The 14,749-nt window shown below is 24.6% G+C and overlaps 2 protein-coding genes across 2 annotated transcripts in view; both read right to left on the bottom strand.

Moving 5' to 3' along the window:
* Nucleotides 1-221: 221 nt before the first annotated feature.
* On the bottom strand, nucleotides 222-11,964 carry LOC136092476 (beta-catenin-like protein 1). The gene is made up of 17 exons (XM_065820763.1): nucleotides 11,864-11,964; nucleotides 11,482-11,775; nucleotides 11,123-11,229; nucleotides 9,952-10,091; nucleotides 9,750-9,847; nucleotides 7,601-7,694; nucleotides 3,646-3,737; nucleotides 3,406-3,475; nucleotides 3,276-3,334; nucleotides 2,956-3,104; nucleotides 2,730-2,862; nucleotides 1,563-1,611; nucleotides 1,183-1,280; nucleotides 1,029-1,109; nucleotides 749-886; nucleotides 536-608; nucleotides 222-354 (listed from the first exon to the last, which is right to left on the bottom strand). Exons 1-17 carry the CDS (start codon nucleotides 11,891-11,893, stop codon nucleotides 266-268), a joined length of 1,794 nt encoding a protein of 597 aa, XP_065676835.1. The 5' UTR covers nucleotides 11,894-11,964; the 3' UTR covers nucleotides 222-265.
* Nucleotides 11,965-12,300: 336 nt separating this feature from the next.
* Nucleotides 12,301-14,749, bottom strand: part of LOC136072148 (anamorsin homolog) — a 31,991-nt gene continuing 29,542 nt past the window's right edge. The window contains exons 8-10 of the mRNA XM_065820765.1: nucleotides 13,019-13,064; nucleotides 12,824-12,893; nucleotides 12,301-12,619 (exon numbers count right to left, since the gene is read on the bottom strand). Coding sequence (XP_065676837.1) covers nucleotides 12,491-12,619; nucleotides 12,824-12,893; nucleotides 13,019-13,064 — 245 coding nt within the window. The 3' untranslated portion in view covers nucleotides 12,301-12,490. The remainder of the gene's footprint in view (nucleotides 12,620-12,823; nucleotides 12,894-13,018; nucleotides 13,065-14,749) is intronic.

Raw genomic sequence — 14,749 nt, 5'->3', positions numbered from 1 at the left:
AAAAGGTAATAAAAATACGGTTTAAATGGCCAAAACAACATATTAAAAAAAAAAAACTTTTAATACTAAATTACTTATGTATAACTTTTAAAACTTTAAACACAACAAAAAAAGAAAAATATATATAAAATCCAATAACTTAGTTGTTATAAATTCTACATTGTACAGTTTAATTGATATTTATTTTGATATTTTTATCTATATATAATAAAAACATCAAGTTTTAACAGTATAAACAAAGATTGCTTCATTTTATTAAAAGAAACTAAAAGCGATCAACCAAAGAAAGCAAGCGCCTCCTTTCCATCTCAGCACTTTCATTAGTAGTCGTATCACCAATGTGTCCAGCATATTCTAAAATACAATGTTGCACTTTAAATTTTAATTAGATTAACAAGGAATAATAAAATAAAAAGAATTATTAGAATTTATAGTCCTAAGAATTAATAGAATTTGATCTAAAGTTTTTTTTTCTTCTTACAAACTTGATTAAAAACTCAAAATTTTAAACATTGATATAAAAATAAAAGTTTACCTCTCATGACCTGCTTAATTTGCTTCATTGAGCCTCCATGTTGACTCATTAAGGTTATAACTCTTTGTTTTATCTAATGTTAAAACAATACAAAATATAGTATATAATAATAATATAATAACAAAAGGTCATATATAAATTAAATAATCAAAAAATAAATTAATGGCAGCTTTAGCTATGATTTATATTTAGAGTAAGAATCTGTTAACTTACTGAGGCAACACCAGAGCAACATGCTTCTAGCATTATACACACAATCAATTGCAAAATGAAAAGTCCTGCATCAAGTCTTTTTAAATAAAACATATCTTCCATTGCTTCATCTATAAGCTCACCTTGTTCTTCTAAGTCCTTAAAAAAAATTTCCAAAACATTTTGAAAATAGTTTTCTTTTCCTGATTTCAAACAAAGTAACATTTTTAATAATTTGATATGATTTTTTTGTTTGTTTTGAAATTTAAAAAAATTTTAAACAAAAAATAAATATATTCACATCTTTTTCTCGTTCAATTCTTGCATCTGCATCCTGGACTCTACGTTGATACTTGAAATAAAGTTCCATGAGACGGTCCAACTAGGTCAATCAACAACTTTTATTCAAAGAACATAAACCATTTAAAACAAAATTTATAAAAAAATTCAAATACTTTGATATGGTCTTCTTCAACAAACTTTTGAACTAAGCGAGATCGATTAGAACCAGTCAAATGTCTGAATAATGAAGCAATAATGCTACAAGTATGCTCTGCAAAAAATATACTTGCAATTTATACAATAAATATTAAACAAAAATATTAATTAATAGTAATCTGCATACAACATAATGGTGTTTTCCAAGTTTAACTAATGACAATAGTCAAGAAACTTTTTAAATTTTGAAAATGATGAGTTTGAACAAAAAAAAAATATATATATATTTTAACAAGTTGTTTTTATGTGCATATGTTAATGACAATTTTTCTTTAACTACAATTTTATTTTATTTACTTTAATGATAATAATAAAAAAAGCATATATTTATAAGTACCTTCACACTCTTCTTTGCTATTGCCAGTTTTCTTGTTTCTTTTTGGTGGCTTTAAAATTAAATAATGTACTTTAGCAAATTCCTTTCATTGATATATTTACACCCATTCATTTAATTCATAAGTATTTATAAAAATTTTAATTTGTAAAACAAGTGGTGCTCAATAATTTTCTAGAATGCTAGTGAAATTATATATATATATATATTTATGTGTGTGTGTGTGTGTGTGTGTGTGTGTGTGTGTGTGTGTGTGTGTGTGTGTGTGTGTGTGTGTGTGTGTGTGTGTGTGTGGGCATTATATATACACATATATGAATATAAAGTAATCATAATATATCTCGATCTTACAATACCAACTAATGACAGAGAGGGAAGCATCAGCTGTCTTTATATATTCCTGTTTTAGGAGCTTTGAATTAGGGAAAGGTTGTTAATGATAACTTTAACTGTTATACACACTTTATAAAATTTTAATACAATTTTCTAAAACATTTTAATTATATTTTTCTGAAATAATTTTAAATTAAACCTTAATTTTAAAAAAGATTTTCATTAAAATTGAGAAAACAGTAACTTTAAATCCTGTTCCCCTAATGCTAAATGCTAATATTACCTAATGCTAACTATTTTGAAAAATTGTTAACAGAACTCCCCATACCCAAATACATTGGAACCCAAGCATGTTAGTTAATATTTTAAAAATATAAATTTTGAATCATATTATATACACTACAGTATATGAGAAAACATCTAAATTTATTAATAACCTATTAAAAAAAAACAATCTATTATATATATTTTTTCTTGTGTTAACAGAAGAAAAAATATATTTAAAAACAATTAAAAAATGAACTTTTCATAATTTTTTCAAAAAGAAAATGTTAGTTTTTTTATAGATATGAGAATATATTTTATAAAATTTTAACTACTAACTAGTGAATCCTTTTTAATTATATTTTTAATAATTATACTTTATTTTGTATTTGCAACTTCCAAAAAAAAAGAATTTAATTATTGTGCGATATTCAATTCTTTTCATGCAAGGAAAATACACTGTCAAATTATCACTAAAAAACTTGTTAACAAAGCATGATCTGACACATCTAAATATTCTATAAAACTATCAGATAGTTTAAGTAAGAGTTATTAACAACAAAAAAATCTCACCTTCATAAATAGAGGAAAAACACATCTTAAACCTAATATATCAACAAACTTGTTACAATTTTCTCCACCATTTTCACCAGTCATTGTGTAGGCCAGTACTTTTAGAGCACTTGTTCTACTCATCTTTTTTTCTCTAAATAACAACAACAATAAAAAAAAAAACAAAAACTAATGACTAATTTAAAATATTTAAAATAACTAATCAGAAAATACTTCATTTGCATACCTAAGCATAAGAATCATAAGCTGAAGACCTTCGCCTTTTAAGAATAAATCTTTGTTAGGTGGGAATAGTAAAGATGAGCATAAACAGCTAAATAAATTCTCCATATATTCAGTTTCTTCTTGGTTATTAGGATTATGACCTTTATAAGCCTAAAAATGTTTTTATTTGTATATACAGTGTAATGTGCAGTATAATGTGGACCAAGTTAGTGTAGATTTCTTAATATGTAATTTACACTAACCTGATCCGATTCATGCATTATAAATGCAAATGCATTGAAAAAATTAAGCACATATAATAAAAACAATAAAAAAGTGTACTGCAAGAGCTTGTAAAAGGCTGTCGACACCATTAGATTCACCCAAAAGCTGACGGTTTTCTGAAAATATGCTTAAAATAACAACATAAAATAATAATAGACTTAAAAAAAGCATAAAAATTTAAAATCACCTTCATGATTTTGCAACATAATTGCAATTATTTCACTAGCGTACAACTTGTTATTGTCAAAAACTTTTCTCTAGATAAAATAAAAAGTACAAAACATAATTATTTCACTAGCATACAACTTGTTGTCAAAAATTTTTCTTTAGATAAAATAAAAATTTGCATTTATTTCTTAGGACAAAGACATTCAAGTATGCACTTTAAAACAAATTTAGAAAAAATAACTAGGTTAGTTATTTTTACCTTCAGTCGCTTTAAAAGCCATGTAAGTAAACCTTGCTGACCAGCTGTAATACAAACATCAGGATGAAATTCTGCAAGATTCTCAATCACAGCTGAAAATAATGTATAAGTAGCATGTAACATAAGTGATAAAGTCACAGTCCAGTAGGGTCTATTCTGAGCCCTTAAGAGCCTCATGAAATATGAGACCCAATTTTCTTGTTTTTTTAATGACAAGGGTTTAAAAATAGTATTTTTGCCGATAAATTTTCCGAAGAAAAAAAGTTCATTTAGAGATTTTAAACCTTAATATTACCATTATTCTTTTTTATGTAGTTTGCTCATTTTTATTATTTTTATGATTTTTATCAAAGTATTTTTATGTTTATTAAATTATCTAATAAAATAAGCATAAAAAAAAATTATTAAACCAAAGCATTTTTAAAAAAAAGTTTATGACTTTTGAAGAATTATGAATGGTAGTGTGTGTGTGTATATATATATATATATATATATATATATATATATATATATATATATATATATATATATATATATATATATATATATATATATATATATCAGGGGCTATTCTAGACTGTTTTCGACAGCGGTCCTCAATTTTGGAATTTGGGCCCAAAATTCAAAAATCAAGAACCTTTTTTTTTTTTTTTAAACAGCAAATATCTTTTTTTTTTCTTTTTTTTTGCAAAAAATGCTTACTTATGGCAAATTTCCTTATGGAAAGGCTTACAGCGGTCCTCAATTTTGGAATTTAGGCCCAAAATTCAAAAATCAAGAACCTTTTTTTTTTTTTTAAAACAGCAAATATATATATATCTTTTTGGCAAAAAAATGCTTACTTATGGCAAATTTCTTTACGGAAAGGCGCCACCACGGCAGGTACGCTGGCCAAATTTTTTCCTAGAATAGCCCCTGTATATATATATATATATATATATATATATATATATATATATATATATATATATATATATATATATATATATATATATATATATATATATATATATATATATCAATCACTGTGAAGGATTCAATTACACAGAACAATATAAATATTATCAACTTAATTTTGAATGAATTAAATTACTCAACTTTAAATTAATTTGTTAAAAAATTAGTGAAAAATTTTAATCAATAAAATTCACCAAACCCTTGTTATGTTTGTTCTGAAAATGAATGTAAGCAGTTTAAATCAAAATATTTTAAATAAAAATAAAGTTAATGCTACAAGCGCATGATTTTGTGTTTCTTTTTGGTGTACAGCTTTACAAAAAACTTCTTTACTAAATGAAATATTTCTTATGATATCATTGTCAGTATTTATATTATTTTGAAGATGGATGAAATCAACTTTAACATATTGGCATAGTTAAGGAAAAACCCATTTTAAACACTTAAATTTTGTAAAAAAACAATTAAAAAAAAACACACCTTACTTGCTTACTATAACTCATTATAACATTTAAATTAACACAAAAAAAAGATTTTGATGTATATATTTAGTGAGAACTTATTCCTTTAAAAAATTGAGATTTTTAAAAGGAATAAGCCTTGCACTCTTTTTTCAACAAAAGACTGACATAGATTTAAACCAGCGTTACATTGTTTCCTGCTTTGGATGATGATCATCTTCATACCTGTGTTGTTTCTCATCTATATTAATGTTCTTCCCAATAGTCTTGCCCCCAAAGTGGTTCCATTTGCTAGATGAGACAACCATATACTTTGGTATATGGTTTTCTTCTAATTTAACTTTCTTCTTTGCTTTCTGTTAACTAACAACTTACAAAATATTAATTGCAACTTCTTCTTAGAATATATTATCAAAAGCATATATTTAATTATATAATTTTGTCTCCAAAATAAAAAGTATACCTATAACAACTATTTTCATAAAATTTCAATTTTTTTGAAAAAAGCAATCAGTTAGAAAATCACTGAATCAATAAAAAAAAGACTTTTGATAACAACCATTGTTTAAAAAAGAAGATTGTGCAAATAAGTGGCAGATTAAGTCGATACCAATGCCGATTAATCTGTACATCACTATTAATTGCTTTAAAAAATATTTATCTGTTTTTTTGATAAAAAAAACAGATAAATATTTTTCCAGTTTCTGTTTAAAAAACTTTTAAATTCAAAAAATATTAAATAAAAAAAATTTAAAAAAAAATTTTTGATTCAAATTTTTTAAATTAAATTAAATTTAAACTTCCAAACAATGTTAAAGAAATGAAAATTCATTTTATCAAATATGATTTAAGTTACTTTTTATGTTTGTTTTACACTTAACTTGCTTACTTATTTATAGTTTCAAATCAATAAATTTTTTTGATCCTGTTGCAAAATTTTTTTAATTCTGTTACATTAATATACGAAAGTGCTTAATGCATTTATAACTGTATATAAACTAAAAAAACATTGACGGATAAACCATAATCAAGCCTGTAAGGAAAATTATTTTAGATAATTTTTTAATAAATTATATATATATATATATATATATATATATATATATATATATATATATATATAAATATATAAATTGTGTTTGTGTATTCTACAAATAGAGTGCACTGTTCTTAAAGAACTTAATAAATTAGTAAAAACACTAATCTAATTATTTTCAACAAGTTGTTTTGCCATCAGTAGGCTCATCAAGAAGCTTCCTGATGAGCCAACTGATGGAGAAACAACTTGTTGAAGATAATTAGATAAGTATTTTTACTAAATTATATATATATATATATATATATATATATATATATATATATATATATATATATATATATATATATATATATATATATATATATATACATACACACACACACACACACACATATATATATATATATATATATATATATATCTACTATGTTTTTGGTATAATTTTCATTATTTATAAGAGTTATATTTAATTACGAAGAATACTAATATAATAATGAATACTAATATAATGATGATGGTTTTATCAAAGGTCAACACTTTAAACCAAATAAATAGATAAAGAATTTAATTTGCGGAACTTGAAAACAAACTGACCGAAAATCATACTTTTTGATCATTTTAAGAATCTAGTAAAATATTTTTTTTACAAATAAGCCCTTCTATAATAAAACATGCCAGATTTCTGCATAAGCTTTTTAGGCCGGGGTCTATAAAACAAAAAGAGGTGAGTAATTCAGGTGTACTAAAGCTTTCTGTAGTAACTTAAAAATCTTATTTTATATATATATATAATATAAAAAATCTATTAAATACCCAAATCCAATGTTCAAAATAGGATTATATAATGAAAGTCAATGTGTGAAACATAGCTCATATCTTTTAAATGTCATTTCCTCATTTGTGTAGATAAAACTCAATGCAAGGAGTGTATTATGACCAGAGAATATTAGCATCAAACATAACTAGGAATACAGTTTCTTTATATTACATTTATAAGCATGTTGATTTAATTTATCTGATCATGTATAACCATATATAAATAATTAGTTCTATAAAAAAAGTTTTTTTTTTAATCAATATCTGTGGGCTGACTGTGGGAGAACCATTACAAGAACAAAAATAAAAAAGTTTGGACAAATTACATGACATTTTTTAGTTATGTACTTTATAAGGTTACATTTTTAATATTCTGGAATTATTGTTAAGCATTATTTCACATACAAATCTATTTCTACATTTAATAGAAATATTGAATAGATTTTAAAAACTAATAATTTATCATCCAATGTTTGCTTCTGTTTCTTATAAACCTACTGGAAACTTAAAATACTGAAAAAGTTGTAAACAAACAATAATGTATGTAATTAATAAAGCAAACATTAATAATAATAAGTTGCAAACAAACATTAATGTATGTAATAATAAAACAAACATTAATGCAAACAAACAATAATGTAAAAAAAAAATAAATTAAAAACTGAATAAAAAATAAAAAAACCTAAAGTATGATGTACACCATCAAAATCTTCTTTTTGTCTTTCATCCAATCTTTGAAGATTTTGTAGTAAGACATTTGTTACTTGTCCTTCCAACTATTAAAAATTGTAGTTAATACTATATTAATTTTTTTCAAAACTAATATAACCTGTCAACAGTACATGCCGTATTATTATGCAAACTCAAGGTGGTTTCCAAATGTCCATGCCGTATAATTACAAAAACTAAAAGTGGTTCCCAAATATCCATGCTGTAATATTACAGCTTAATGCATCTCCTAATATTTCCTTCTTGTTTATCAGTAATTATATGTCTACTTGTCACAAAATTTATTACCACATAATTACAGAGCTTTTGCTTCATTAATTCACTTTTACATGTGTTATTTTAATTTTAAATATGACAAATAAGGAAGTTCTTTCAGTGCAAAAATAATTATCAAAAAGTAAATATTTACTCAAGAAAAGATAGAAAATTATACATTTGATAAATCAATAATGAAAAGATATACTTGATGAATGATTATTGAAAATAAAAATATTTTATATTACAAACACAAAATTCAATAAGATTCAAGATATGAATGTGTAGAATGTGATGTAGGACTTTGCGCAGCTCCATGCTTTTCCATTTATCATATAAAAAGAGAATATTAGTGAATAAATTTTTTAAAATTTTATGTTTATGTAGTATGATTTATATATTCTTAAACTTGAATAATAACATTTTGCAGTGTTTTAATAATGTTAAAAATAGTAAAAAACTTTTTTTATTCTATTAGTAAAAAAACACAATGATTTTAAAAACACAATGATTTTAAAAACACGGGACATTTAGAGAACACTTCAAAAAAAAAAAAAAAAAAGCTGGACTAATAGCGATCATATTTTTAAAAAAACATGGGACTGTTAAAGGGTTAAACGCAATTAACTAAAAACCTATTTATTTAATCAACTTAGTGGTGGGGTAGTAAAGCGCTTGCTTCATAAACAAAATAATAATAATAATAACATACTCTTAGACATACTCTTTGATACTCACATATTTGAAATATATTTAAAAGCAAATTTATTTTGAAGATTCAAGCTTTGTTGAAGGTTCCATAAAAAGCAAATCATTCATGAAAATATTGGATTCATGTAGTGATTTAAATAACTTCATAAAGATTTAATATCAACAAATAAAGTTTAAAAAAAGGTTTTTTTTTTTTTTTGCAAAACCAACCAGAACTATTTTTTAATCTGGGTTGGGTTTTTTGAATGAAATCCAACCCATATGTGTTATTTTTAAAACAGATCATAATTCCAAACTTTTATTACTGTTATTATTTAATAAAAGATAAAATAAATTTAATAATATTTAATAAAAGATAAAATAAATTTAATAATATATTATAATAAAATATAACTACTATATTAGCTTTTCTTACTTAATTGTTTCCAAATCTTAAAAAGATGCTTTGAAATTAAAAGTTGCTAAATTTTTCATGCAAAATTACATTTAATTAAAAAAATTTTTTTTTTTTTTTGAACTTTTTGAGACCTGGTTATACTTATTCCTTTAGAAAGAAAAAATTTCAGCCAAATTACTGGATGAAGTCATATCTATGAAAAGTAAAATTTTACTAAAATCAATTCAATCTGAGATATTTTAGAGCAGTTCCAGAAATGAATTATTGTTCACACATTACATAATGAGAAGATCCCATATTTTACCTCTGCAATAGATGCAGGAAAAAACTTTGAAATTATGTGCATACAAGCCATTTGAGCAAAAAACATATTAAGTTGAGCAAATTATACTAATATCAATAATTTATTTACTGCCGACAGGTATTTGCAATTTGTAAAGTCAATGAAAACAAATTTAAAAAACTAAAAGTAACTATTTAAAAAGAGTATCCACATTTACTGAGATACTTAAATTGTTTAAAGGGTGCTTAAATATAGTTGAGAAGCATGTTTCACAAAAATTTTCTTCCACACTGTTTATAAATGTCCAAACAATGTCCTACTAACACATTAACAAGAAACATAGCCTCTTCTTCACTGTCCTACAATAAAGAAGAGGCTATAAAAAAAAAAAAAAAAAAAAAAAAAAAGAGAGAAGGGAGTATGAAAAAATAGGTATGATTCCAAACAATTTTTTACCAATGCATCAACAAGAAACATGGCCTCTTCTTCACTGTCTTGCAGTGTGTCAGTGTCAGTTAGTTCTTGCAATAAATGAACAACTGCTATTGCAATATCTAAAAAATATTTTGAAAAGAATTACATTTAACAAACTTACAAATAAACAAAATAACAACAAATTTTCATGAACACATTAAAAATATTTAACAAAAAACAAAACCTGTGTTAGGATGATTTAATAAACCAAGTACAGTAGAAACAGCATTAAGCTTTATGAATGTTTCGTAGTATTCTGGAACAGTAGCTAACACATGCAGTTTTTGAATTTCATCATGCAGCTCCATCTCAGATTCCATAAATCTGCAAATTTATAAAAAAACAAACAGCAACTAGTAAATACATGTTCATAAAACATTTTAAGGTATTTATAAATAGGAAATAAATACTTTAGATATTATGTTTCAATATTTAAAACTTAATTTCTTTAACTACATAATGTAGCAATGTTTTCAAAAATTGAATTTTTGAAAAAATTAAATTATTTTAGCTGTGAAATTAATGAAGAAGTGCGGCACCAGGCATGTCTATGCTGAAGATACTCAGTGTATCCGGTTAACTATTTATGTTGTTGCTTTTCTGATAAGAAAGTTCTTAAAAGTAATTGTTGATGATGCGTTTACAGTTTTGGACAGTAAAAAATTCCAATCATTTACAACGCAGTTTGTATAATAATGGAATCATTCAGCATGGTTTGACACATTCTGTTTTTCCAGGCGAAGCTTGTGATCATGTAGATTGTAGTGCGATTATTATACTTATAAATATATTCTATAAGGTATATATAAATATTACGTTCTTAAATACTTTAGTACATTTGCTAAATAGTTAAAGAAACAAATGATGACTGACAATTAAATTATTATTTAACTAAATTTAAAAAAATACATTACTTATAAATACAGACAAATAAAGGCAAAACCATTAGAATTATATTTAGTGACTTTTTCTCTCTAAAACTTTATATGATTTTTTTGCCCTCTGCGAAAAATTTTTTGTTATAAAATAGCAGAGAATGTTCACCTTTAACTAAAATATTATTTATACAAAATTAGGCATTTTAAACAAAATAGATTTAGACTCTATTTAAAGCTTTGTAAAACTATTGTTTTACAAAAATAGATTTTTCCATATGTTAAAATAACATTTTTAGTGTAGTTTTTCAAGTTTGAAGCATACTATACATATAAATTCCAAAACAGTTTTGCCATGAGCCTGAACCTAAGCCAATCATTTTAATTAGAGTCACTCACCAGAGCTCAAACTTAGGCTGTTAGTGAGAAAGTCTAAAAAATCTTCTGTGCTTTTATGTAATAAAAACTGTAATAACTTACTTTGGTGGTTGGTCTGGAAATTTGATTCTCATTTCTTGGTTTTTAGTTACTTTTTTCTCAAAAGTCAATATATATTTTTTAATAGTTGATTCATTAATAGCTTCTCCCTAAACACAAACCTATTTGTTATATTAAATCTATATTTATTATATTTATTATTTGTATATAAAGCTTTTACAAAGTATGCTTCTAAAGAATATTTTTTATAATTTTGAAATTTTTTCAAATATAGTATAAAAATAATTTAAAATATTTATAAATATATAAGTTATAATTATATACTATCATTTATTATTTGAAACAATAAAATTTAAAATATTTTACACAATAAAAATTTATTTAATCTAAGAAGAATATACCTCATCATCATTTTCCACCATACTTAAAAGTTTTTCTTTCTCATCATCTGTCATACCAACTTTCACAGATTTAATTATAGGTGAATCTTTTACAGGTTTAACTGTTGATACATCTTTGTTTGCTTGAGTAGAAGGAGCAGGCGTAGATACTTTTTTTGGTTCACTTGAAGTTCCTTTTTTCAATATTTTTTTAAATTGGTATGTTTCAGGTTCTTCCTCATTGTTTGAGATTCTCTTAGCTTTTGGTCTCCTTTCAAACTGATCAGGAACACGTCTCTTGGCCCCCTTTTGAGGCTAAATATTAAAATTAAAAACAATATTTATTTCAACAAATATGATTTACATAAAGAAATTTATATCACAATAAAAAACTAAAAACTACTTGGTATTTGAGAAGTTCTCCAACATCCATTTTAACACTACAAATTAGAATATTTATATATTTATAACCTATAAAAAAAAGCAGAATAAAATTTATATTATACACAACTATATTATATTTTGCATCATCATGATCACAATTATCATGATAATCATTAGCATCATCATCATGATTATGATCATCATGATGATCATGATCATTATCATCATCATCATGATGATCATCATGGCAATGATCATGATCATCAACATTATTATCATCATCATCATGACTACCATAAATTTTTTTTGGAGAAAACTAGTTTGTTTCTTAATACACAAATATTTACATTAGTAAATACTATTTTTCTTTTAAACATTAATAATAAACAATACTAATAACAATAAAATATAACATAAATTTAAAATTTAAATAACGCAAAATTATGCAACAATACAAAGAAGTGATTTTATTCAAGTATCATGAAAAACAACTACATTTTTCTTGTACACTATTTACATAAACAAAACTTTTATGATGCAAAATTATACAACATAAAATGAAGAAAAGAATTGATTTTATATAGCTTGGGTATCGTGAAAAAAATACGTCTTACATTTTTCTACACTAAAGTTATTTTCATAATGTCTATGTTGTTATTGAGTCTACATCTGGTTTTAGTTGTCGCTCAGAAAGCGTGATTTGATCACCTGGTTTAAATGGTGGCATACCAAGGTAGGGACAACTGGCACATCGAAATGCATCTCCCAAATAACACTACAATTATTTTAAAATAATTTAATATGAACTATAAAATATAAACTCTTAAATATTCTGATCCAAAACAAAAATTATAGAAATCTCTTCCAACACATTGGAAAATGAAATTTAAAAAATGTTTAGCTGATGCCCTAGAAAAATATTTTTAAATTGCATCATATCTAAAAACATGAATAATTTATTACTACAAAATTTACTCACACTACCACAAGCTGACTTTGGTTTAACAGGAGCATTTTCTTTTTCTAATTCTTCTGCAAGTCCACAAGTGCTGAAAAAGTTGTAATAAAACAAGTGAAATGCTTAACATAAAGCTTGAAACACTTATGAAAAAATCAATTGCTTTTCAAACTAAGCAGTTTAAGTTTACTTTAAGCATATATAACATCTATTTACCATCCTTTGCAAGCCTTTCTTTTACCAGCATTATTTGTTCCACAATCTACAAAAAAATAATATATTTAATATATATTAGCTATACTTTTAATCATTTAAATTAAATTATTTAGTGGCAAGGACAACAATATAAATTAATAAAAGGATGCGCTAAGCTGGTTTTCTGACTGAGGGCTATTATTTCTTTAAAAGTATGTTGTTTAATATTGCAGTAATACTTTTCAAAAACCTTTTACTTTTATTAGGCCAAACAAATATGAAGCTGTGAATTTTAAAAGTAATTATAAAATAAACTTAAAAATGTGTTGTGTTTTTAAATTACCTTAAGGTTGAAGTTAAGAAATAGAAATGAATTAAAATGCTTCATTCTCATAAAAACTTTGTTATCAAACTATCTAAATTGTTTATATGTCAAAAAAACTGGTGTCAAAATATGGGAATAGTAAAGTTGTCTAGAGGCTAAACTTGACCACTTTGTGAAATTGGTATTTTTATTGTTCCTTTTTCTTGTTTACCATTGCCAAAATTTTTTGTTTGTTTGCCAACCTCAGTACAAGAATCAGTAACTATTATTTTATTAAAATAGTCAAAATAAATTATTTTCCTGATTTTTATACTGACAATAAATTATATAAAAAATATATAAAAACATAGCGATATCTCGACAAGTAAATAAATTCATTTTTATGTAAAAAGATTTCAAAGAGATTTATGACAATAGTTATTTATAATAAGTACTAACTTTTTCTGCTTTTAAATATGAAATTAGTGCTCCATTAAATAGTATTAAATCTAAACAATGGCTTGGTCTTCTACTCACAATCGCTTGGTCTTCTACTCACAGCCTTTTAAACTTATTAATTTAGTTCATAATTATAATCTGAATGTTAATGACATTAAAAAAATAGTTTTTTCAGATAATGAAAGATAATGATGAATTATGATAATATAATGAATTAAATGATGTTATCAAGCTAAAAAACAACTGAATTTTATTAAAAGAAAATATATACTCTTGTGAAACAAAACTTTCTCTATTGCTGATTGTTTGCTTTTTCATTTGTGTCTTTATAGAACTGTGATCAACTAAATAAGCTGCAGTCTATAGTGGAGGCTTTAATTTACACTATATGTTTTTTTTTTGTTTGTTTGTTTGTTTGTTTGTTATTTCACCTCCCCAAGGCCCAGAAGGCCACTACAGATGAGGAGGCTACTTAATTGTGGTTATAACCCTCTCTCAACTCTATAACTCCGAAACACAAATTTTGACAAACAAGGCCGCTGCGCGGAGAAACAAGTTGAGCGCGGTACTACCAGGGACGAGGTGGGGATCAAACTCAGAACCTCTCGCTTATGAAGCGAGCGCTCTACCACTACACCACTACCGCATTTAATATATAGCTGTGTCTTTAGTTTTTGCAGGTAGCTTTAATCATGTATAACAAAAAATATTCAAAAAAATAAAGAATGATAACCAGAAAATTGTACTTTTGATAGTTGACAAAGCAAAAATTAAGCCACAAGTTGCTTATTTGAATGAAAGTTTAAATAGGAATGCAAAAGATGATCAAAAATTCAAAGCAAATTCTAAGATTTGTATCAAATAAAACGTACAAAATGCTTACATGGTGGAGCTAGTTAATTTAGCAGATTTTTTATTTATGTTTCTGTAAAACAGCTTGATATTAGACTAAGATCTCACAACACCAGTTGTGCAAGATAAAAATTCAA

The sequence above is a fragment of the Hydra vulgaris genome, chromosome 15, assembly GCF_038396675.1.
Source record: "Hydra vulgaris chromosome 15, alternate assembly HydraT2T_AEP".
Lineage (NCBI taxonomy): Eukaryota > Metazoa > Cnidaria > Hydrozoa > Anthoathecata > Hydridae > Hydra > Hydra vulgaris.
The sequence above is the reverse complement of the archived record's forward strand: the minus strand, read 5'-3'. Positions and strand labels throughout refer to the sequence as shown.

Bases quoted from the DNA above. Each gene is read 5' to 3' on its own strand.
- LOC136092476 (XM_065820763.1), bottom strand. From the start codon at position 11,893: ATGGATGTTGGAGAACTTCTCAAATACCAA. The intron at 1,110-1,182 runs GTATTTGAATTT...TGATTGACCTAG, and splicing joins TTGAAGAAGACCATATCAAA to TTGGACCGTCTCATGGAACT. The intron at 887-1,028 runs GTGAATATATTT...ATTTTTTTTAAG, and splicing joins GAATTGAACGAGAAAAAGAT to GACTTAGAAGAACAAGGTGA.